The 23209-nt window shown below is 39.2% G+C and overlaps 1 protein-coding gene across 8 annotated transcripts in view; it reads left to right on the forward strand.

The window, feature by feature from the left end:
* The window catches only part of SOX6 (SRY-box transcription factor 6), a 469848-nt gene that overhangs the window by 431131 nt on the left and 15508 nt on the right, over positions 1-23209 (forward strand). For all 8 annotated transcript variants that reach the window (XM_074954950.1, XM_074954952.1, XM_074954946.1 and 5 more), the window contains one exon: positions 20250-20483. In XM_074954950.1, coding sequence (XP_074811051.1) covers positions 20250-20483 — 234 coding nt within the window. The remainder of the gene's footprint in view (positions 1-20249; positions 20484-23209) is intronic.

Below are 23209 nucleotides of genomic sequence, written 5' to 3' on the forward strand. Positions count from 1 at the left end.
GCTCTGGCTGGCCTGGGGCTCCTCTGTCCTTGGGGAATGGGGACAGAGGGTCTCGGGGCTTCAGCCACAGAAGAGGGCCAGGGGGTCTCGGGGCTTCGCCTGCCGGGGGACGACAGGAAGTCTCGGGGATTCGGCCGCAGAGGGGGCGGAAGGGGCAGAGCCAGGGCTAGCCTCCCTGAAGTGCGGCTCCACCTGCCGTCCATGCGCTCCAGGTTATATCCCTGGAACTGGGGAATGCTGACAATCAGTACCCCATCTCCCCAGCTGGCCAATCGGTGCCAGAGACTCCAAGAGGTGGGGAGTAAGTACCTGGAGCCTCTTAGCAAGAGTTTCCCTCCCTTGCTGCTGAGGCTGTCCCCTTATGTTGCCAGCCCCATCAAGTTCCCCCACTCAATGTGGGGGTGTGTAATATTTTGAAGACTGCATTAAAGAACTATATTTCATCACTGTACCAGTTTTTAATATTATATTTATTTTTAAATAGTAAGTAGAAGTTAGCCTTTAATTATTTTATGGACTGGGGTTACTGTTGATTAGTTTCACATTCAGAAAATGAGTAAAATCCTTTCAAATAGTTATTCACATCGACAGAATTTTAAAACTTTTAAGTTATCAAATGTCACTAGGTTTTTAAAATGCTGACTTTTTAATCACAGACCTTTTAAAGACAAATTTCTTAGCCAGGAACTCCAAATACAGTCCCCTTGTGCTTCAAAACAATCATGTTTTAAGCTCAAGGAATATTTTTTATTATAGGAAACACCAGAAGACTTTTATCCATAGTGCTCTGCTCTGTGCCAGTGTAATAATATTGGACAACAATTCCTCTCTACTGATCATACATGTATCAATATACAGTGTTTCCAATATGGCATCAAACTGACATGTAAAAGCCAAGAGTCATATTTTCTTTTAATTCTAGGAGTGCCTGCAATCCTTGGTTCATTGACCAGAAACTCAAGAAATTATAAGTATCTTCTTTTAGAGGTGGGGATTATAATAGAACTATTGAAATTCATTACAGTTGGCTGCCTTGAGATTACAAACCATAATTATGAAAGAACTTTGTAGACTTAAGTTTCAGATTTAATGATGGTGTCTCCTCTCAGTAAATGGTGGTAGAAATTAAATGTGCTTACCTCGGAACAAACATACCTTTCAGAGGTGACCTAATGTACAAAACTGTTGTTTAAAATTTGCAACAGTTGTAATGGTTTTGCCCTCTTCTGGCTGAAGGCCTGGCAAATGGCTGTAAAAGTTAGCACTATCAACAGCTAATGAAGTGATAGAGCTATTGCTTTATGTACTGTCGACATTGAAATGAGAACTGTGTTTGAAAATGATGTTCATAGAGGATTCAAACACAGTGTTGCCAACTTTTGAATTATTTGGTTTCTTTAAAGCTCCTGAAGTCATATCATTATCTGTAAATCCTAGCTTTCATTTAAAAAAAAAAGATAAAAAGGAAAGTTTCTAGCCCTCATGGTTGGCAGGAAAATCTTTAAAAAGTGATTTGAGTGCCACCTAAAGGCTCAAAAACCAGAAGAAAAATAAAATGAACCATTTTTTAAATTAAAATCTCATGATTTCTAACCCAGTAGCATGTTTTTTGGGGCCTGACTCATGATTTTTGAACAATGGGGATTGGCAGTACTGAATTACAACCAGCCAATATGGACATGACCAAACCCGCTTTGAGCCTAGACAAAGCTGACAGCTGTTTTTGAGTATGGCTCTAACACAGTTTTTCCCCATCCACAATAGCTGGCCAAACTGTGTTAGAATATGAGTCAGCAGCAGCCATATTTGAACCTTGTTTTAACATGTAACAAACAATCAATTTGCAAGTTCCTAGAGGGTAATAAGTAATAGCCAACATGCATGTGTCACAAACAAATTATGCCAAAGAAACCTAATTTCTTCCTTGAACAGGTTCACTGGCCTAGTGGATATGGGGAAAGCAGTTGATATGATATATCTTGATTTAAGTAAAGCTTTTGACACAGTCCCACATGATATTTTCATAAGCAAACTAAGGAAATATGGTCTAGACAAAATTACTATAAGGTGGGTGCATAAATGTTGAAAGACCGTACTCAAAAGAGCTCTTATCAGTTGTTCACTGTAAGGCTGGAAAGTCGTATCTAGTGGGGAGCTGCAGGGGTCTGTTCTAGTTCCTGTACTTTTCAGCATTTTCATTGATGACATGGATAATGGAGTGGGGAGTATGCTTATACTGAACTGGAAGCAACATAAAATCTGTCTACAGGCAAAAATCAAAATCTGTAATGCTGTTGTCCTCACGGCTGTATGGGTGCAAAACATGGACCCTATTATGAATGGCATATTTAAAAGCTTGACAGTTTCCATTTACGACCCCTACAACAGTTGCTGGGCATCAAATGGCAGGACTGGGTTTACAATACGGAAATTCGGTCAGCATCGAGAATCATTTGATCTGCACCCAGTTGAGATGGGCTGGCCATGTAATTCGTATGCCTGAGACCCGTTTATCAAAACAAGTCTTATATTCTGAATTAAGCTCCGGCAATCGTAAGCGTGGAGGACAGATGAAATGCTTCAAAGGCACTATGAATCATAATCTGCTCAAAACTAACATTTCTGACCTTTGAGCAGCTGGTGAGTGATCATATTGCATGGCCCTGCGCTATACGGGAATCATGAGAAGAATCGTTTTGAGCAGCTGGAGGCACAGCGCCAGGCACAGAAACAATGTGCAGCTCTATCAACACAGCTAGGCAAATGTCTCTGTGGCTAGTGCAGTAAAAGTTGTTCTCCCCAGATTGATCTATATATGCCCATTGTACAAACCGTGATTGTCAATATCGTCCTTGAAACCAAGGTGACTAGCATCAGCAGCATCAACATGCTTATAAAATTTACAATGACACCCAGCTGGGAGGGGTTGCTAGCACTTTGGGAGGGCATAAAAAATGACCTTGACAAATTGGAGATTTGGTCTGAAATCAACAAGATGAAATTCAATAGACACAAGTGCAAAGTACTTCACTTAGGAAGAAAAAATACAAAATGGGGAATAACTAACTAGGGACTAGTATTGTGAAAAAAGCTCTGGGGTTTATAGTGGATCACAAATTCCATATGAGCCAACAGTGTGATGTCGTTGCTGAAAAGGCTAATATAATTCTGGAGAGTATTAACAGGAGTGTCGTATGTAACACAAGAGAGGTAATTGTCCTGCTCTGCAAAGAACTGGTAAGGCCTCTGCTGGAATACTGTGTCCAATTCTGGGGTGCTACTCTTTAGGAAAAGTATGGATAAATTGGAGAGAATCCAGAGGAGAGCAACAAAATAATAGTTTTCAAATATGTTAAGGGCTGTTATAAAAAGGACCGTGATCAATTGTTCTCCATGTCCACTGAAGGTAAAACAGGAATTAATGGGCTTAATGTGCAGCAAGGGAGACTTAGGGTAATATTAGGAAAAATGTTCCAGCTATAATGATAGTTAAGTACTGAAATAATCTTCCAAAGGACACTGTGGAATCCCCATTATTGGAGGTTTTTAAGAACAGGTTAGACAAATACCTGTCAGGGATTGTCTAGGTATACTTGAGCCTGCCTCACTGCAGAGGGTTGGATTAGATGACCTCTCAAGGTCCCTTCCAGCTCTACTTTTCGATGATTCTGTGTTTTTGTAAAAACCAATTCACTACTCTGTGAATACAGGTTGTTAGGTTTTGAGAATCTTCTCTTGGTTCAAGTCCTAATCGAGACATTCCTCATGTAGGTGCCCAATTTGTCATTTGAAGTGTGAGTCTTGTACCTCTTATATTGAATCAATGTTTTAGTATACGTGCCTGCTAATGTAGCATGTATGCCAAGTATACTCATTACTGGAACAGCTCCTTCTACTTGCAGGCTTGTGGTCAAGTGCTTTGTTAGTGTTCAGAAACTACATTAGGGTCTTGCCCTCTAGTGGATGGAGGCCTGCAGAAAAGATACAAGTACACTGGAGATGTGATCCTCATTCATGCAAAATAATTCCTTCTGTTAAAGGGAGTGTAGTTTTTGTGATTCGAGTATGGACTCAGAGTAAAAATTTATGGATTGTGTTCTTGGCACTGCTGCTGACTCATTGTCTGATGTTGAACAGGTGATGTAATGTCTCTGTGTCTTGTTTTCCCATCTGTGAAATGAAAATAATTATACATAAATGCCCCATAGCAGTACTGTGAAGCTAAATTACTTAATATTTTGGTGACTTTTGGATGAAGAGTGCTATATTGGTGTAAAGAACAATTATGAAAACTGTCACATCCTGTATCTATTTGTACCATATCATCAGGGATGTGAGAGTTACATGCGTGGCCTCAAAATTTGCCAGTTGGGATAGCTTGTGCAAAACCTTCCTCCTCACCGCAGAAATCCTTTTTTTTTGTGACAACTTTGCTGATTCTGGGCAGTTTGTGTGTCTGCCTCTCCTTCTTTACAAGGAATTCTAGCTGTGTTCAGTGAACATGCTCTATAGCCATGAGAAGGAGCATGCCAACTAGCTAGACTTCTCACGAGGATACTCAGCCTTCAGGAAGCAAGTGATCAGCCTGAAAACAACTTGCCAAGAGCTGTCAACATTCCCCCCACTACCAGAGCCCTTCTGAACATGCCTTGACTGGCTTGTTCCCTTCCCTTTAGTTTCTCCACACTCCTCCTGGCAGCCGGAAAGATGGGATCAGAGGCCCGCATCCACCAGAAGGTGATTAGAGCCCCTTCTTCCTCCTTCCCCACTCTCTCACTCCCCAGTCCCCAATTTTTATGGCACACCAATATTGAATCCTGAATGGAAATAGGAAACAGCCTAAAATACATGGGAAAACAATCACTTGGGTTTTAAAATTATAGTATACATTAAATATAATACACTTGTTTAAAAAGATCTACTTTCCTAAATGGCCTTTCTGTGCATCTTGTGCTGCCATAGAATATCCAGCCTCTAGTTTGCTGCAGAATTCATTACTGGAGTACTGCTGAAACTAGAGATCCTTTGTGCAGAATATAGCATGCCCTTCAGTACTCAGCTCTGTAAAAATAATAGGGGTCAAATAGATGTGGTTAAACAGATAGAACTGAAGAACAGATATGTTCTGGAAGACTGATTATATTATTGGAGAGAACATATTGTAGAGTATCGTATTATTCATGGAAGCTTACTTTCTGTGATGAATGCAAATGTTCTTTGCATTCAGGCAAAGAAAAGTACCATTTTTTATCTCATGGCACAAGCATGCTGCAGCTAGACACAGCAGGGTCTGTTCATTCATTCAAATGGGCCTAAAGGAGTTAGGAACCCAAATCCCATTGAGGTAGTTGAGTATCTAACTCTTTTAGACTCCTTTGAAAATTCCACCCTCAGTGGAGTAGGTCCTATTCAACCAGTGACTGTCTAATCTATATGTCTTCTATCTAGATTCTTGTAGTGCGCCCCAAACCATGATACTTCTGATTTGGTGTTTGACTTGGGTCAGCACTATTGTTATTGATCGTGGGGCATAATCACTGCAAAGGAGCATAACAAATTCAGTGGATAAGTGGTTGGTGGAGAAAGAAATGTGCCATGTTTGGGTTTGGTGCAGGTATAGCTAGTCCCCAAGAAACCGGGGAGCAGGTAGATGGTTGCAGCAGCAGTAGTTAGTACAGGTATAGGGGTGAACAAGAGGTAATGTGCCTGTGAGGGAAAAGAATATACTGGCTGTGGAAAAGAAAGGGAGGCTGCAAGCTTCAAGGAGGGAGAGGTAGGTGCCTGGGAGAAGGTGAGAGTGTGGAGGAGAGCTGGAGAAGTGGTAAGAGGAAAGCTGAGAACTAAGGAATGAATAAAAGAAATAGGCACCTTTGTATCTCCAACTACCAGCTTGCTCCCCAGTTTTCAGAACCCCACTGTTCACTCCCTCCACAACCGTACAAATACACACAGAGACAGGTGTCCTGGTTTTACATTTCAGACTTCAGGGTCATGATATGTAAAGTGCACACCTCTTAAATAAAGAACAGATGAACTTCTTAAAGAGACACATTGGCTGTATCCCTAAAGTTCCAACGTGCTGTTAATGCTGTCTGAGATGATGCCCACTGTAACCTTCCTGTAAAAAGGTGGGCAGCAAAAATCCACATGTGAAAAAAATCTTTTTTTAACTTCACAAAAGGTCAACTTGGATCTGTCAGGGAGAGGTAGGGAAAACAGATTTTTTTTAATGTAAGCAAATCAATCTTGGCAGCCTGCCAACACAATCCAAAACTGTGAGGTAACATGTTTAACACCCTACTAGGCTGAGGTGTAAACAGCAGGTACTACATGCATGACAAAGCATCATCTACTTTTGTGACAGTGCCTCATAAATACTGTGGAAAGAATGCCTCTCCATGCCAGTATTTGTCGCACATAAATATTTGTAATAGTTGCTATGGCAGTTGAGAAAGGAAAGATTAAAATCAGGAAATGGTGAAAGCTGTCTGAAGACAAAGAAGTGTTTCCAGAGAGACTACAGAAAGCTCAAACCTTAGATGCCTTGTTCCCTGTAGTATCTGTATCTGTCTTTGATAAAACTATATTCCCCCAAATGTGCCTTTATTAATTCAAGATGAAATCATTTCTTAATGTCTGAGTTATGGGGCCTAATATTAAGAGGAGGCCTCCAATAATTGTGGGTGCCATTTGTAGCACTTCAACATCTACCTGATTATATCTGAAATTTGGATGAGGGGCCTAATTGACAAGGATTAACTAATAATGTTGGGAATTTAAGGGAAAGCGTTGAGGTGGCCGAGACCTAGGTTCTGAGTCTGATTTTGTGTCCTGCAGTATAAATCAGGAAGCACTCCATGAAAGTCAGTGGAGTTCCACTAGTGTAAATGCCTGAAAATGAGATGAGAATCAGGCCCTCAGTCTTTAAGGACTTGGCCCATTGCTTTCATGAGGGCAGCTGCTTTATGGACGAGGTTGCTGCCAAACCCCACATACAGTTTTATGGGGGGCAACGCCCACCTCAAGTGATGAATAATCTGAGATGCAGGGTGTGGACCGATTTCCCACTGCATTGAAAACTACTCCTCTCCAGACACTAATATTTAATATACAGGATGGTTCTCACTTTCCAAATTATAACCCTGGCAGTTCTATACAAGAGTTACCTTTGGAGTTTCAGCTGTCTTGTATTTTTTCCTACTGCTAAGCATAAGTATTTCTCATTTGCTGTTTCTGTGCTACAGTAAATGATTCTTTTGTAATAGCACCTTTATGTTAAAAATGATTATAGTAGAATTGCTAATATTATATAGCCACAGTTACAATGCTCTGAGTATTATATGGAGGTGCCCATTAGTGCAGTTATAGTTAAGGGCTTGTCACAATTTCCATTATATAGTAAACCATTATTTTCAGGAATTTAGAACAAGGCTGTAAAAAATAACTCGAGGCTGAGGCTTTGCACAGAAAGTCTCAGCCCATGAGAAAATTATTGTCACAAATGTTGAGGGCAGTCAGTCTGCTCAGCCTATTTTTAAGTTATGAGACTGAAAAATTAAGTATAGTAGTTCCAGGGTTTAAAACATTTATTTTCACACTCCGAAGGCCAAATTAGTCTTGGAAGGAGCTGCCACTCGTGTCAGTAGAAATCCAATGGGCCAGATGCTGAGCCCTGCCTAAATCTTCTTTGTGTTGCTCCAGTGATGCAAAAGGAGCTCAAAGCTGTCTCGCACAGGTAGCTGAGAATTCCTCCAGCAGAGGGGAAATCTCAGTTGGTTTAAAGCCACCTTTATACTACCTTCTCTCTGCCCATTCAAGCATAGGTAACAGGGTAGGGATGGGATGAAGAACTGCAATCTGGCTAATCCTCAGCCACTGGAATTGTCCAAATAGAGCCACTCCAGCTCGCATAGCCTTTATACTGCTCTAAATTATAGTGCAGGTCATTTTGTTCTCCAGCAGTGTCAAGATCTTAGGAATAGAAAGCTGGTTTATAGCCATTTCCTTCTCCACCACTGAGTTGCACTGAGCATCTAGCCCCATCTGCACATCCAAAGTGAAATTTTGCTTCCAGAATACAGAATTTTCTTTATTTCTTTAAATTTAATGTTTTAAGCAGTTAGACGAGAATGCATATTGGGAGTATTTGAGTGTCTTTCTTAGTTCCCGAAAATATTAAATATTATATTTTAAATATAGCATCTAACTACAGATCAAAGGTTACATTTCAAATGCTCATGCAAACTTGAGCTTGCAATATTTGTATGGACACCTATTGTACTGCAAAATCCCATATATTTTAATACAAATCAGGGAATGGCAAATGGGTATTTTTCCATGCAGTTACCCAAATTGTAAGAGCATTTTCCTGTTTTCACCCACAAATCCTGTATAGGTAGGTGCAACCCATTTTAAAAATTATTCCTATGAGTTTTCCAAAGATTTTCTAATATGTATTAACTTTGAACTCATACCCTCGTACTGCAGCTGTTGCTTCTCCATCATCATTTATTATTTATTTATTATACTATTGATTATTGGTTTCAGAGTAGCAGCCGTGTTAGTCTGTTTTCACAAAAAGAAAAGGAGTACTTGTGGCACCTTAGAGATTAACAAATTTATTTGAGCATAAGCTTTCATGAGCTACAGCTCACTTCACCAGATACAAAGCTTATGCTCAAATACATTTGTTAGTCTCTAAGGTGCCACAAGTACTCCTTTACTATTGATTATTATAATTATTATTACTACCCCCTAAATGTGCTAGGCAAGAAAGAAATGAGACACACACATTCTGCTTCTAGGTTCTTGCAGTCTAATTATAGATGTGACAGAATAAGTAAGACCAGCAAACACTGGATAGAAGAGAATTACTGATGTTGATACACTGAATTATGATATATGCTAGGATGTGTCAAATCAATTTGTGGATTGGATACTATAAATGAGCCATTAATGTAATGATTCCAAAATAGATGTTAAAATCTTTTGGCGGAATGCTCTGCATTTCAGAGTTTCTTAGCTACCCACAGTTATTCCACACTAGACATGACTTTAGGGAGTTTGTACTGCAAATTTCTGCGTGGCTCGAAAGCTTGTCTCTATCACCAACAGAAGTTGGTCCAATAAAAGATATTATCTCACCCACCTTGTCTCTAATATTCGGGATTGACATGGCTACAACTGCGCTGCATACAACTTCTCTCCCGGAAAGTCAACAGAGAATATCTCCTTATAAACCATGTGATAGTTTAATTGTTTGAAGTCATATTTTTGCTGTAATGGGGCAAGAAAAGTTTTTTATTCTCAGTTTTCAGACCCTTTTTTGCCTTCATGTCTACCTAAAAAGAAGTATTTGTCAAATTTGAAGTTGTACTGCTATTATTCTCTAAAAAGAATGGTCGTTCTTTGTTCTCCATCTTAAAATAAAACAAAATAAAATAAATAATGGCCAAGAAATGAATGTGTCCAAATCTGGCAGATCTAGTTTTGGCAAAACTTTGTTTGATATCATGTCTGAGTAATGACAGGTTTCAGAGTAACAGCCGTGTTAGTCTGTATTCGTAAAAAGAAAAAAGAAAAGGAGTACTTGTGGCACCTTAGAGACTAACCAGTTTATTTGAGCATGAGCTTTCGTGAGCTACAGCTCACTTCATCGGATGCATAGCATATCGTGGAAACTGCAGAAGACATTATATACACACAGAGACCATGAAACAAAACTTCCTCCCACCCCACTGTCCTGCTGCTAACAGCTTATCTAAAGTGATCATCAAGTGATCATCAAGGAAGGCCATTTCCAGCACAAATCAAGGTTTTCTCACTCTTCCCCCCCCCCCCACACACACACACAGACACACATACAAACTCACTCTCCTGCTGGTAATAGCCCATCCCTCTTTGAAACCTCTCTTTATAATGCGCATGATAATCAAGGTGGGTCATTTCCAGCACTAATCCAGGTTTTCTCACCCCCCCCCCCCCACACACACCCCCTCCAAAAACCACACACACAAACTCACTCTCCTGCTGGCAATAGCTCATCTTACAATGTGCACAGCAATAATCCAAGTTTAACCAGAACGTCTTGGGGGGGGGGGGTTTGTAGGAAAAAAACAAGGGGAGATAGGCTACCTTGCATAATGACTTAGCCACTCCCAGTCTCTATTCAAGCCCAAATTAATAGTATCCAATTTGCAAATGAATTCCAATTCAGCAGTTTCTCGCTGGAGTCTGGATTTGAAGTTTTTTTGCTGTAAGATAGCGACCCTCATGTCTGTGATTGCGTGACCAGAGAGATTGAAGTGTTCTCCGACTGGTTTATGAATGTTATAATTCTTAACATCTGATTTGTGTCCATTTATTCTTTTACGTAGAGACTGTCCAGTTTGACCAATGTACATGGCAGAGGGGCATTGCTGGCACATGATGGCATATATCACATTGGTGGATGTGCAGGTGAACGAGCCTCTGATAGTGTGGCTGATGTTGTTAGGCCCTGTGATGGTGTTCTCTGAATAGATATGTGGGCACAGTTGGCAACGGGCTTTGTTGCAAGGATAGGTTCCTGGGTTAGTGGTTCTGTTGTGTGGTATGTGGTTGTTGGTGAGTATTCGCTTCAGGTTGGGGGGCTGTCTGTAGGCAAGGACTGGCCTTTCTCCCAAGATTTGTGAGAGTGTTGGGTCATCCTTCAGGATAGGTTGTAGATCCTTAATAATGCGTTGGAGGGGTTTTAGTTGGGGGCTGAAGGTGACGGCTAGTGGCGTTCTGTTATTTTCTTTGTTAGGCCTGTCCTGTAGTAGGTGACTTCTGGGAACTCTTCTGGCTCTATCAATCTGTTTCTTCACTTCCGCAGGTGGGTATTGTAGTTGTAAGAATGCTTGATAGAGATCTTGTAGGTGTTTGTCTCTGTCTGAGGGGTTGGAGCAAATGCGGTTGTATCGCAGAGCTTGGCTGTAGACGATGGATCGTGTGGTGTGGTCAGGGTGAAAGCTGGAGGCATGTAGGTAGGAATAGCGGTCAGTAGGTTTCCGGTATAGGGTGGTGTTGATGTGACCATCGTTTATTAGCACTGTAGTGTCCAGGAAGTGGATCTCATGTGTGGACTGGACCAGGCTGAGTAAGACTGTAAAATATGTCCCTGTGTTTTAAAAATCAGTATCTTGCTTTATAATCATATAGGTATCATCATGTCAGGAGGTGTTTGCAATCATGTTGGTATCAGTTCCACTGATGATATATTGGCTCTTAAAGGGCTAATCTGATATCAAATAAAATATCCCTTTCACGTGAATTAGTACTGTTTTGGCTTTGAAACTGATTGGTATAGTAACAATAATGCCACTTAGTTGTCATCATAATTGTTCCAAAAAAGCAACTACAATATCAGAGGTGTGTGTCATATATCTTTTAATAACAGTAATAATATCAAGCATTAGAAAGTGCTTCAACCTGCATATCTAATCTGTGACAGTTAATACTTTAATTTCAAAATAAACATGAAATGCAAAAAATGATATCAATAGGGAGGCAATGTATATAATGTTTAGACCTGGTGACTGATAATTCCACTCTATTCACTGGCTCTGGGCAAATTGTATGACCTGCAACTCTGACTTTGTCCCTCAGTAAAATGATACCTACTTCAAAAGGGGGCTTTTGCAAATGTTTGTAAAGCATTTTGAGTTCCTCCAGTGAAAATTGCCATGTGAATGCAAAGACTTTTTATTACAGTTAATTAATTTATTTTCCAGAAATATAAAATCAAGGCTACTTCAGCATCCTTCTTTGTACCTAGAAGTTTCTCAGATCCCCAAAGACTCATTTTTCATTCCATTTGTGCTACGGCACTGAGAAATAACCTTACCATTGTGGGCTTAAATCAGACCCTGTACAGTAATTTAACACAGTTCTGTATTATTTAATAGATAATTTCATTGTTTTCGAGTGTCTACCATGCCACATTTCAATAAGGGTTAGTTTTGCCATAAAATGTGGTCAAGTAATCTAAACTGTTTGTGTAAACCATCAAGAAAATAGCTGCATTTAAGGGTTTTGATTCATTTGAACTTTGCGGATTTGGACAAAACTGGTTGCTGTTTGTGGAGGTGATAATAGCCTATTTAAAAATATTGTTTCAGAGTTTAAATTCAAGTCACAAATCAGCACTTACACTGTTGAGTGAACTGCTACCACTGATAAAACTTAGAAGACTTGATTTTATTTTACACACAAAAAAATTCACTTTTCATTTTTTTAATGGAGAAAAAAGCATGTAACTTGTGTAGGTGTTCAAGTGTATCAATGCTCTGTTTTAATTAAGATAAAGCATTTTGTTTGCATATGTAAAGCAAATGTAATAAAAAGGAAACTCACTGCCACCAAAGCTGAAAACAAGGGACTTTGGAAAATATATGCTGCTATATAACTGGCTTAGAATTTCCTTCATTTTGCAAAGCCACGAGCCACATGCATCAGCTCACCGCAAAGTCATTAGGTCTTTTTAAGCTCAGATGAAAAACATTAACAAATACCACAAAAGGCTTTAGTATGGCTCCTTTGTTCATTCACATATGGCAGTTTATAACTCCTGCGCCACTTGGGTCGTGTGTTTGTTTAAGCTGCCTCCATCAGGCCAGCCCTGAAAGAACAAAAGACATCTTGAGCGATCCTAAGCAGGAAATGGGCTAATCTAAACACGGTTTGTGACACTATAAGTAGAATAGAAGAGGGAGGGATTGATTAGTCATTAATGTCCAATTGACTCCATATGGATGTTGCAATAATAAGGCCTTCTTCAACGCAGTAGCAGAGTTATTGAATTAGAGGTTTGTGTTTCCTCAGAGCTGACCTTAGGGAATTCCCTTTTGGTTCTTCTTGTTGATGTTTAAAGAGAATGGAGTCTCTAATAGGGAAAATAGAAGCATTATCTGCAGTAACACTTGCTAAGAATATCATAACTGAGTGTTGCATTAATGTGAGATGTAGCCTCTGCTACAGTAGATTTTTAATTCTTAGCATTTACTTAGCATGTTTAAATGTCTTCGGAGGTGAAATATTTTAGATCCCATTAAAATGTTACAATTAATTTAATAAATCAGACATACTTTCCTCAGGTTCTTTTCCCTTCCAGGCTCCAAGTACTGTTCATGAGAAATGTTGGACCTTAGAATCCCAGCTGAATAATATTTGTTTAGTGTTTGAAGTGAAGGCAGCCTGGTGACCAGAGACTGCCATGCAGGATACCTGTGCCTCAGAGTGGCTACAGACTTCACACCCTTTGGGCTAGTGATTTCTCTGTTCCGTTGATAGCATTGCAGAGTGTCTCACACCAGATAATTGATGGGAGTAGGATTTGACAGTGGCTCTTTAAGTGCCCGTATATTCTACCTTCCTTGCTGGTAATAAAGTGTCATCTATGTGCGGATGGGGATGTAAAGAAAATAAAGAGGTAAAAAGGCAGAGAAGGGATAAGAAATATGTCTATAAACCTAGGACCTAACTTGGATCAGTCCTTATATTCTGCTATCAAGCAGAAAATTTTGTCACATTTTGCAAAATCAGCTGTATGAATATGTATCTAAAACTATTAGTTCAATGAAAAGGTATTTGTTGTATTTTTCAACTCTCTAAAGCTTTTGCCCATCCATTAATTTCAGATGTGTTTTTGTTTTTAATGCTTGTAAAAATATCAGACAAGCTGTACTGGAGGCTGCCATCCCCTGTCCTCAGAGGACGTGCAGAACAGAGAGTTGCAAAGTTATTTTTTTCACTCTAACCTATTTTATCCTTACCCATATTCTGGAGGGATCCATCTCTAAGAACAAGTGTATAATTCCAGTTTCAATGCCCATTCAGTCCTCAGCGTCTCTCCTGTAACCAGCAATAGCAATGCTAGTAGTTCATATTGGCATGAAGTATTTTATGATGTGGCCAACAGGGTCTCCTGTTTGCCCAAATAAGAGGGCAGGGCAGCACCTGGAGGCTATAAAGGATCAGAGAGATGTTGAAGTTGATAGGAGTTTTGTTATTATCTTCAAGAGAGCCATGCTTTCAGCCACAGAAGACTGTCCCTTCTCTAAAGAGCTTACAATCTAAAAGATAGGACAGACAAACAGATATAGGCAAACAACAAATAAGCAATATGTCAAAAGTTACAGTATAATTTCCCCAACATCCCACTCACATGACAGTACTTTCCCCCACCCTCTCCTCTGTCCAGATTCTGACCAAACTTCTTCCCAGCCCTTATTCACAGAAAGCACCCTCCTTCTCCCCTATCTATCCTCCGAGAAAAACGCTTAGCCTCATCTGGTTGTAGAAGATTTTTTAAAGTGTAAGTGCTTGGCCAGATCAGGGCCATAGTATTTTAGCTTCCCCTTCATTTTGTACTGTCCTTTGACTATGTTTAGTCTTCATATGCTAATCCTGAATTTAACTCCTCCAGAGGAGTTAAACACTGTGCATCTACAAAAAGTGATCGCTGTCCTCTAATCTGCTTTTTGTTTTGTATTATCTCATCCATGGCTCAGCCCAACAGAAGCTGAAGAGCTGGAAAGCAAAACAGCCCTATACCCTCAGAAGCTGAAAGTGACACTTCTATAGCCCCAGCCTCTGCTGGGCTGAGGAGTAGATTTCCCTGCCAACTAAGCCAATAGGGCAGCCAAATCTTGTTTTTGTAAAAATTTTGAATCCCAACCAAATTCCTCATTCTGGAAGTCAAACTCCCATTCTGTGACTGTATTATGAACAGTACATTAGTGAATGGCCCATTCGTCAGCACACACACACACTTGTTTTAACTTTCCCCCAGTTAGTAGCGTATTTGTACATATTATTTTGCAGAGGGATTTTATTACATAATGATGAGCAAACTCTCCCTATGAATTAGAGCGAAAATCCCTACCACTTTACAGTCTTCCATATCCTTTGCTCTTCAGGTTCCAGAATAGTCTCTCTTTTGTTTCTGGCTCACTCATTATTGTAACTATCAGCACAAACCAAGAACGTGGCTTGTAAAACCTGTTGAAATTCTGTATGTGGGTGAAAGAGCTTTTTTGATATTTGATTGACAGATTGAAGTTGTTTAGAGCTGACTTGCAGTTTGAAATATAGTTATTGTTATGGGTTTCAACCTGCAAGACCACATTTTATATCTGTCTCTTTTATATCATTAAAGCCTTAGTTATAACCTCAGTGAACATTAAGAATTTTTGCTCTCCAGTTATACCTTTTGCAAACAGAAGCATTTTCTGTAATGTATAGTATGTTGAACATACTCCTGCACTTGTGGGACGCTTAGGACAGACAGGTAGTGTGATTGGTAATTATTTTTAGAAGCTCATTTTGCACAGATTCTTTTGTGAGAGCCCTTGGGCCTAGCTGCACATATTCACTCAAAGATCAAGCAGAGAAAAGCTCAACTTTCTTCAGCTGCCTTTTCCAATCCTTCAGGTATGGACTTGCTCAAAGTAGATGCATCAAAAACTTTGTGTCCTTTTTGGGATGTTTGCAGTTTACTACTACTGTAATTAAGGATCATTCCCTAAAAAAATAATTTAAAATAGATTACAAGGGTTGTAGTTTCATCTTCCTTTTCCAAATTATAATCTCTCGAAATAAAGAATTAAGTCCTAGAAAAGTCATATTGAAGTATAATGGACGTTTTCCTGCATCGGAACCAGAGGATCAGGCCAAAACTTTATTAGAAAGACCTAAAGACAAACTCATTGGCCAACTGTACATATTGGTGCAATCAAAAATGTATAGAGTTGTTTCCTAACCATGGCAACTGTAGATAAACACAGTCGCTTGTAAATGGCATGGTGTGGCAGTTATGTAAATCAAGACATGATTTTCAAAATAAATTGTATTTTAAATACTAATTATTTTTTTTTAAAATAAGTTTTGAAATTTTTGTGGTGTTATTATCTTGGTTACTTCTGCAGGCACAAAAGCTGACCAGAACAAGGGAATTCAGTGTTTTACTTTTAGAGACTATATAATGCATTATACCTCTCCAAAGTAACTCTTTTCATTTGTATACAGTGCTCAGAGATAAAGCTGATTCCTCCTTCCTCCTTATATGAGCATGTTTTGCATGCAGTTGTGTTAGATTACAGTAGTTTCCTCCTTTATTTAATTATTGATCATTACACTGTAATTACAGACATCAGGAGCCAGATGCTCCCCTCTGCTTATGCTGTTGGAGTGGAGTAATATCACTGGAAATATGGCAGGGAGTGTGAAGTTGGGAAGCAGTGTCACCGTCTCCTGAGAACAGGGAAACCTCACTTCAGAACTACTGCAAGGTAGCAGCAGGGAAGGAGCTTGTGAGGCAATCCAGGGATGGGCCAGTAGATCCACCACTATGTGGATCTACAGGCCTCAAATCTGATGATGCGGGAAGGCCCCGCATACAATCATGGGCTATAGTGTCAGTGGAAGTATTAAGCAGCCATCTGCATCATACCAGTATGTTGAGAGAAGATTCCCCCCCCCCCCAAAACCTTTCTTAGATATTCTTTGCCAAATCCATTTATTTGTATAGTGGTGGTGGGATGTATGAGTGCAGCATTTGGCCCAAGGATAGATAGACCCTCCCTTTCCCCATGTCAGGTAAACAGAAATTCTTGGAAGGTTTGTGGCAACTCCCTCATGATTAAACCCTCCCATAAATTCCTGCCACTTGTAGTCTCTTCAGTCTGTGTCAGACTTAAGGGAAGCTGGCAGAAAGGTGGGAAGGAAGCTCATTGGCACTGATCCAGCTAAGTACTTGGGCATCTGAGTAGTTCCAAGGAGCATTTATGCGCTTTGTTAGAGATGTGCTTAAGCACTTTGCTGAATTGGGACTATAACAAGGAAGCAAGTTAATGAAGGTAGAAGGTGTAAAATCATTATATATGTCACAGTTCAGGGCAACTGCGTCTGTATTTACCCTCCATGGTTCACCAAGGGCACCCACTTTAAGGTTCCTAGATCCTCAGCAGTCCCCTTTCTTGGGTAGAGACCCATGTCTCTCTCCCTCCTGATTGGGATTTTTCCAGACTGCATAGTTCTCTGTCAATGATGTATATTCCCAGCATGCCAAACTGCCTAAACAAGCCAGTTTCTGTGCCTTGTTTTCACTTCAGAGGCTTTGAACAATTGCAATTGACAGTAGTCACTCATTGATACACAGCTCTTTTTATAAGTAAGTACATCTATTCTTAAGATGAAAGCATTAAAGAGAAAACGTATTAAAAACCAATAAAAGAACCTACACACACACACTAAAATGTTTATCAGAGGTGACCCTAAGCTCAGGTTCTGTTAGGTATTAATTCTTCAAAATCCCACAACTGGGCGTTCCATGTGGTTACAAGTTCATAACTGTCTCAGATTCAAAACCAGAACAACCATAAATAGCTCAGGCCAGATCTACACTCAGAAGTTAAATCGGGGAGGTGGGGAGATGGACTAACTATATCAACAAGAGATCCCCTCCCGTTGCTGTAGGCCTACACTGAAGCTCTACGGCTGCGCTACGAGCATTTCAAGTGTAGACACGCCCTTAGGCTTTCCTTTATATAGCTTGGATCTTTGATCATGGCCTTGTATAACAGGTAAGCAGCAGACAAAAAGTCCACTCTTAAGAGCAAAGCTTCAAAAGGCTAGGTTTTTGCATAACTGGGGAGGGGGGGAATTGCATTCTCTGTTTTTAGTGCATCCATCTTTTCTCCTTAAAAAAAAAAAAAAAAAAAAGTCTCTCTCCCAGGAAATCCACTTCACACGCATTGTCCCAAAGGTCTAATCTTGTCCGACACATTGTTCACTATTGGCCTTCCATCACATCAGCATGCTACAGAGGTTACATAAAATCCTGGCCAACAATAATGCATGAACTTTGTGTTTAGTATGATGGACCCAAAGATACTTAAACTGAATTCAGTAAAGTTTTTCAAGGACACTTCAGGAAATTGCCTTATCACAGTATTAATCAGCTGGGTAGAGCAATTTTTTCCCTCTTTTCCTTTTCTATCAGTAGAATTGATTGAATAACTTGTTGCAAATTTTGACAATTTTGCACAGAATAAGGATTCATATTTTTTCATTTGTCAACTAGCTTCATAATGCTGCATTATCATTGCATAGTTGTTGCAAATTTTGGTATTTTTAAAAATGGAATAATTATACATATAATTATATATACATTTTTCGATTATTTGTATTAGTCCTACCTATTAGAATGAAGTCACTAAACCACAGTAACATAGGAAACCCCAGTTAAAAATATCCCATTTTAAAATAAAGATATATTCTATTTGAGACGATGTGCAGGAAGAGTCTGATCCAGAGCCCATTTAAAGACAGGGAAAAGGCTCCTGTTGACTCCAGTTGCCTTTGGATTAAGTCCTAAAAGCACATCTTTATCTTCACCCACTCAGCAAAACCATTACTCCCTATTGCAAGAGAGAGAGAGAGCAGCAATAGTAACCATCTGTAAATGCTGAACACCTGTGACACTGTAGTTAACTCAGAATAATATTAAAATATTTTTGCATCTGACATTTGCCGCAAACCTGTCTTCTTTTATGTGCACACATGTAAGTATATAAATTGCTGAATCAGTGTCAGTTGTAAAGTAATGGCATTGGGGGCATCATAAATTTCCACAGTGATCCTCAGGAGGAGACACTGTCGTATCTGAATGAGTGTTTTGCTTCCAGGGTAATGTATGTCTTCATCTGGCCCAGCAGTCAGCATATTGCCCTATGTTGATGGATATTGTCCGCTTGAAACTACACTACATTTCACTGCACAATAAACATGGCTGTCAACGCCATATAAAGTGAAATCAATTTATCCTGTATGGTCAGTGCCTTTTAAATGAAATTAATGTACTGTGGGCATGGTGGCAAAAAGGTAGTGTATTAGTTATGCATCCTCTGTTCTAAGACTTTTTTCATGTAAATGAATTGCCTACATGGAATTAAATTGTTGTGTATATAACGTATGGTATTTTCCCAATAAATTAGCAAAATTAGGATTCTGCATAATTAAAAGCTAGAAGCCAGTCATTGAAGACAACAGAACAATGATACTTTGCAGAAGCTAAATATCTGACCTTATATTTTTGGTTAAAATAAATTACCTTCACGCTGCTACAGAAAAATAATGAGGCACATTATTGTGCTAATTTATTGTCATGTTTTGACACAACCACCTTTTTGTTTTTATCAAAGCACTGGAGTGTAGGGTGTTGAAGCCTAAAATAAAATTGTCACTTTTCTCTTGTACAGCCTTTTCCTCCTCTCTGTTCACAGCTATGTTCCAGCCTTAAAAGTGTATATTACAATTATGATTCCAAAAGTTCCAGGACAAGGACATGAGTTTACCAGGGTCACAGCTCAGCTATATCAGGCAGTTCCTACCATGTAATGTTCAGTTGTGTGCACTCTACTGTACAGTACAGCTAAGACTGCTTGTTGTCAAGAATACTGAGCTTGGGTATGGCCCAAGATCCATCTCAGGTTAGAGCATGCACAGCTGAGTTGGAGGTGGGTAATGGCAGGCCATCAAGATTCACTGAAGTATCATTGTCAAGGGGAACCCAATTTACTAGTCACACCAACCTGTTGCTCTGGTATTAGCATGCATACCCGTTGACTGCAAACTACCGTATTACAGATGCGTGGCTTGATCCTGCATGATGCTGACCCATGTTCAGTTATCATTGAAAGAAATTTGAACTGAGGATGCTCAGCCCCCAGCAGAATCAGACCTATGTAATGTGCAACATGTACCCACAGATTAAGAATATGCTATATAATTTATTATGAAATGTTAGGATATGTTCCACAAGAGTCATTGTGAAGTACTTGTGTGAGCAATTCTACATCACTGTTTGATCCTTACGTGTAACTTTTATACACTTGCACCCATGGAGCATACAAAATGTACACGCAGTATTAGAACCCAGAACTAGAACTTGGTCTAGACTTTGGTACCTTGACAGAAGTGAAATATAATTATCAATACAAACAATTTGTTGGCTTATACAGGTATTGTGGATCTTGTTAAGACTGCCTTTGGATGGTTACATTGGAATCATGAAATTAGGTCTATTTTATCTCCTCGTATAGATCTGGAAGCAAGGGTGGGGGAGAGGAAAAAATGAAGCTAAAATGAACAAGGCATAAGAATTTGTTTTGTAATCGAAATAATAATGCTTTGCATCCATCTTGTTTCTTCCTGCTTTGATATTACAGGAAGTAAAGCAATGAATGGCTCTGCAGCTAAACTACAGCAGTATTATTGTTGGCCAACAGGAGGTGCCACTGTGGCTGAAGCTCGAGTCTACAGGGACGCACGGGGCCGAGCCAGTAGTGAACCGCATATCAAGCGACCAATGAACGCTTTCATGGTTTGGGCAAAGGATGAACGCAGAAAAATTCTCCAAGCTTTTCCTGACATGCACAACTCCAATATCAGCAAAATCCTAGGTAAGTACAAGAGAATAAATATATTGTGACTGATGTAGATGTGGCAGCAAACTAGGACAAATGCAGGGATGGATGTTTAAGGAACAGGCCACAATTTATTAAACTTAACAAAGGGCAGGGGCACTACCCGTACTCTCACCAGCATTTTAAGTGGTTCCAATACAGGGTTACATGGATACTCTGTATAACTACCTTGGCCTACGACTCAACATGTTCTTCTGAGTCTTACCACCTCCCTCCCTGCGCGAGTGGGACCGGGGATACTAAAAAGTGGGCTGGGGTTGGGGGGGCGGGGACACTTTGGCCCATGAAGGTTTTCCGCTATCCCATGAGCACAAGGCCCATCAATAAAATCTCAGGTCTTTTACTTCTGGGAACCATTCCTTTTAACCTCACTGGAAACCAGCCACAAATTGTGAAGAACTAACATCCTTTCCAAGTACTATCGTCAATTGTTAAATCCTATTACTATTTAACTTAACTGCGCCTCCAGGGTGCTGTGAGGAAGGCGAAAAACTTCCTAGGTGCCTACAGGAAGAAAACATTTCTTTCCTAACCCCAAAACAGGTGATTGGTCAGATCTGCTGTATCCACAAAACACACCTCCAAGGCTATCAGTACAGGGTAGAGGCTCCACTTGGCTCAGGCTAAGGTAGGGTGAGGGACCAATCAGCTACTTTCCTTCCCCTTTTAGCTAATGAATGGCAGAGACTCTGAAAGGGAGGGACAGCCCCCTCTGTGTATTCTCCCTCATTCAACTGGGGCTGTCCCAATTGCCAGTTTACTGTAACAATGGCTTCTGGGTAAAGTGACCCATTGTATGATCACATCAGAAATAATTTGAACTCAAGAGTTCACGATTCATGCAAATGGAAACTGTACTTCTTATGGTAACATTAATAATTTTGGAAATATGTTTAATTTAATACAAATCCAAGATAAAAATTTATGTCAGAGAATTAAATGTCAGAAATGAATTATTGGTCAGCAAGTTTCATAACACTTGAAAGAGCATATATTCAATGCATATTTTCTTTGAAGGTAATGTTTTAAAGAAACATACATCAATGTTAGAAGAAAAAATAAAAGGAAACACTTGCATTACACAATTAAAATATTACTTAATATTAACAATTCAGAAGTAATATTTAACGCGTATATACATGTGATATGGGCATACACCAATACATGAGTTTTGCCACTGTGCAAATAAATTGGCTGATTTTTTTAGACATTGTGAGTCAATGACTTCTCTGGAGAATTAGAAACATACGTGAGAATGAGTGGTGAAATGTTAAAACATATATTTGTTCTCTGAGTCTTTGAAGTGAAAGATGGATTCTAAATGTAACTCATAATAAATAACAGTAAAAATCAAGTTTCATCTGCAATCATTTTATTGTAAACTTTTGAGTTGAAATGCATTTTTAACAGAGCTGTTTCTCATGCATTTGTTATTTCTGTCAGAGGCAAAAAGACATTCTAGAAATAAATGTTACTCTGTCCTAAAACTTTTAGTATCTCACTTAGAAGTTCTTATATTTTTGTCTATCATTTTGAATAAGTTATATGAATAGCCTTTCAGTTTTGTATAAACCCTGCACTGTTTCAACGTTGGCAGCCATGGGGAATCTATATTATTTGTGTGCATTCTATGAAAAAATTATTAGGAGTATAGTAACTGTATTCATTAAAATGTAAACTTTCAGCATAAATATATCAGAAGTGCCAGCAATCGTGTGTTTGTTAACCATAGCATTAACCTGTCATAAATAAGTCTATCTCCATATAATATCTTTGCAACTTTTCCAGGACAATGAGAAAAGAGTCTGAATTATTAGAACTGACACAGAACATTGCTGGCTATGGATAATATTTATACAACTTTTCCATTTGTTGATGTATGAAAAATCTTGGTAAAAGAATAGCTTCCACCCACGTTTACCGCAGCTGTAATAGTTTTATCCAGCTGAAAGACACCAAAAAGTACTTTCTGCATTGCTTACCCAAAACAACCCCCCAAAACCTACCCTCTCTCCAAGAGTTTAGAACATTCTTTATAAACAATACAAGAGATCTGAATACTTTTTCCTCTTCCTGTATAAACTGGATTAGAATTTTTTACTACTTTTATTGGCGCAGCTTTCAATGAATGTTTACAAGACTTAAAGTGGTGTATATAACTGCAAATGTGCTTTCCTTTAAAAATATAACTTTCTAAGTGCAGTTCAATACATTAATTTAATCTGCCCAGAGGAAAATATGCATAATAGGATTTAAAATATTGTAGAGTGCCAATAGCATGCCAAGGTTATATCAAAGTGCAACTAAATTAAAGATGTCTTATTAGTAAGGGGTTATTTGTAATTTTGTGAATAAGTGAGCTTTTCGTAAGTTTTCCTTGCTAAGTAGCAGAGCATTAATATCCATTATTAGAAATTTATAAGCTGTGTTCTCAAGAACTCTTGGAGAAGCATGCATACATGAGCAATGTAATAAGCTTTTAAGATCAACAAAATGACAGTAGACCCAACCTGACTCTAGTAATGTGCATTTTAATAAATGACAGGTTTCGGAGTAGCAGCCATGTTAGTCTGTATTTGCAAAAAGAAAAGGAGGACTTGTGGCACCTTAGAGCCTAACCAATTTATTTGAGCATAAGCTTTCATGAGCTACAGCTCCCTTCATCGGATGCACCATTTTAATAAATAGCTCACAGAATTATT

Source organism: Natator depressus, chromosome 6 (assembly GCF_965152275.1).
Source record: "Natator depressus isolate rNatDep1 chromosome 6, rNatDep2.hap1, whole genome shotgun sequence".
Lineage (NCBI taxonomy): Eukaryota > Metazoa > Chordata > Testudines > Cheloniidae > Natator > Natator depressus.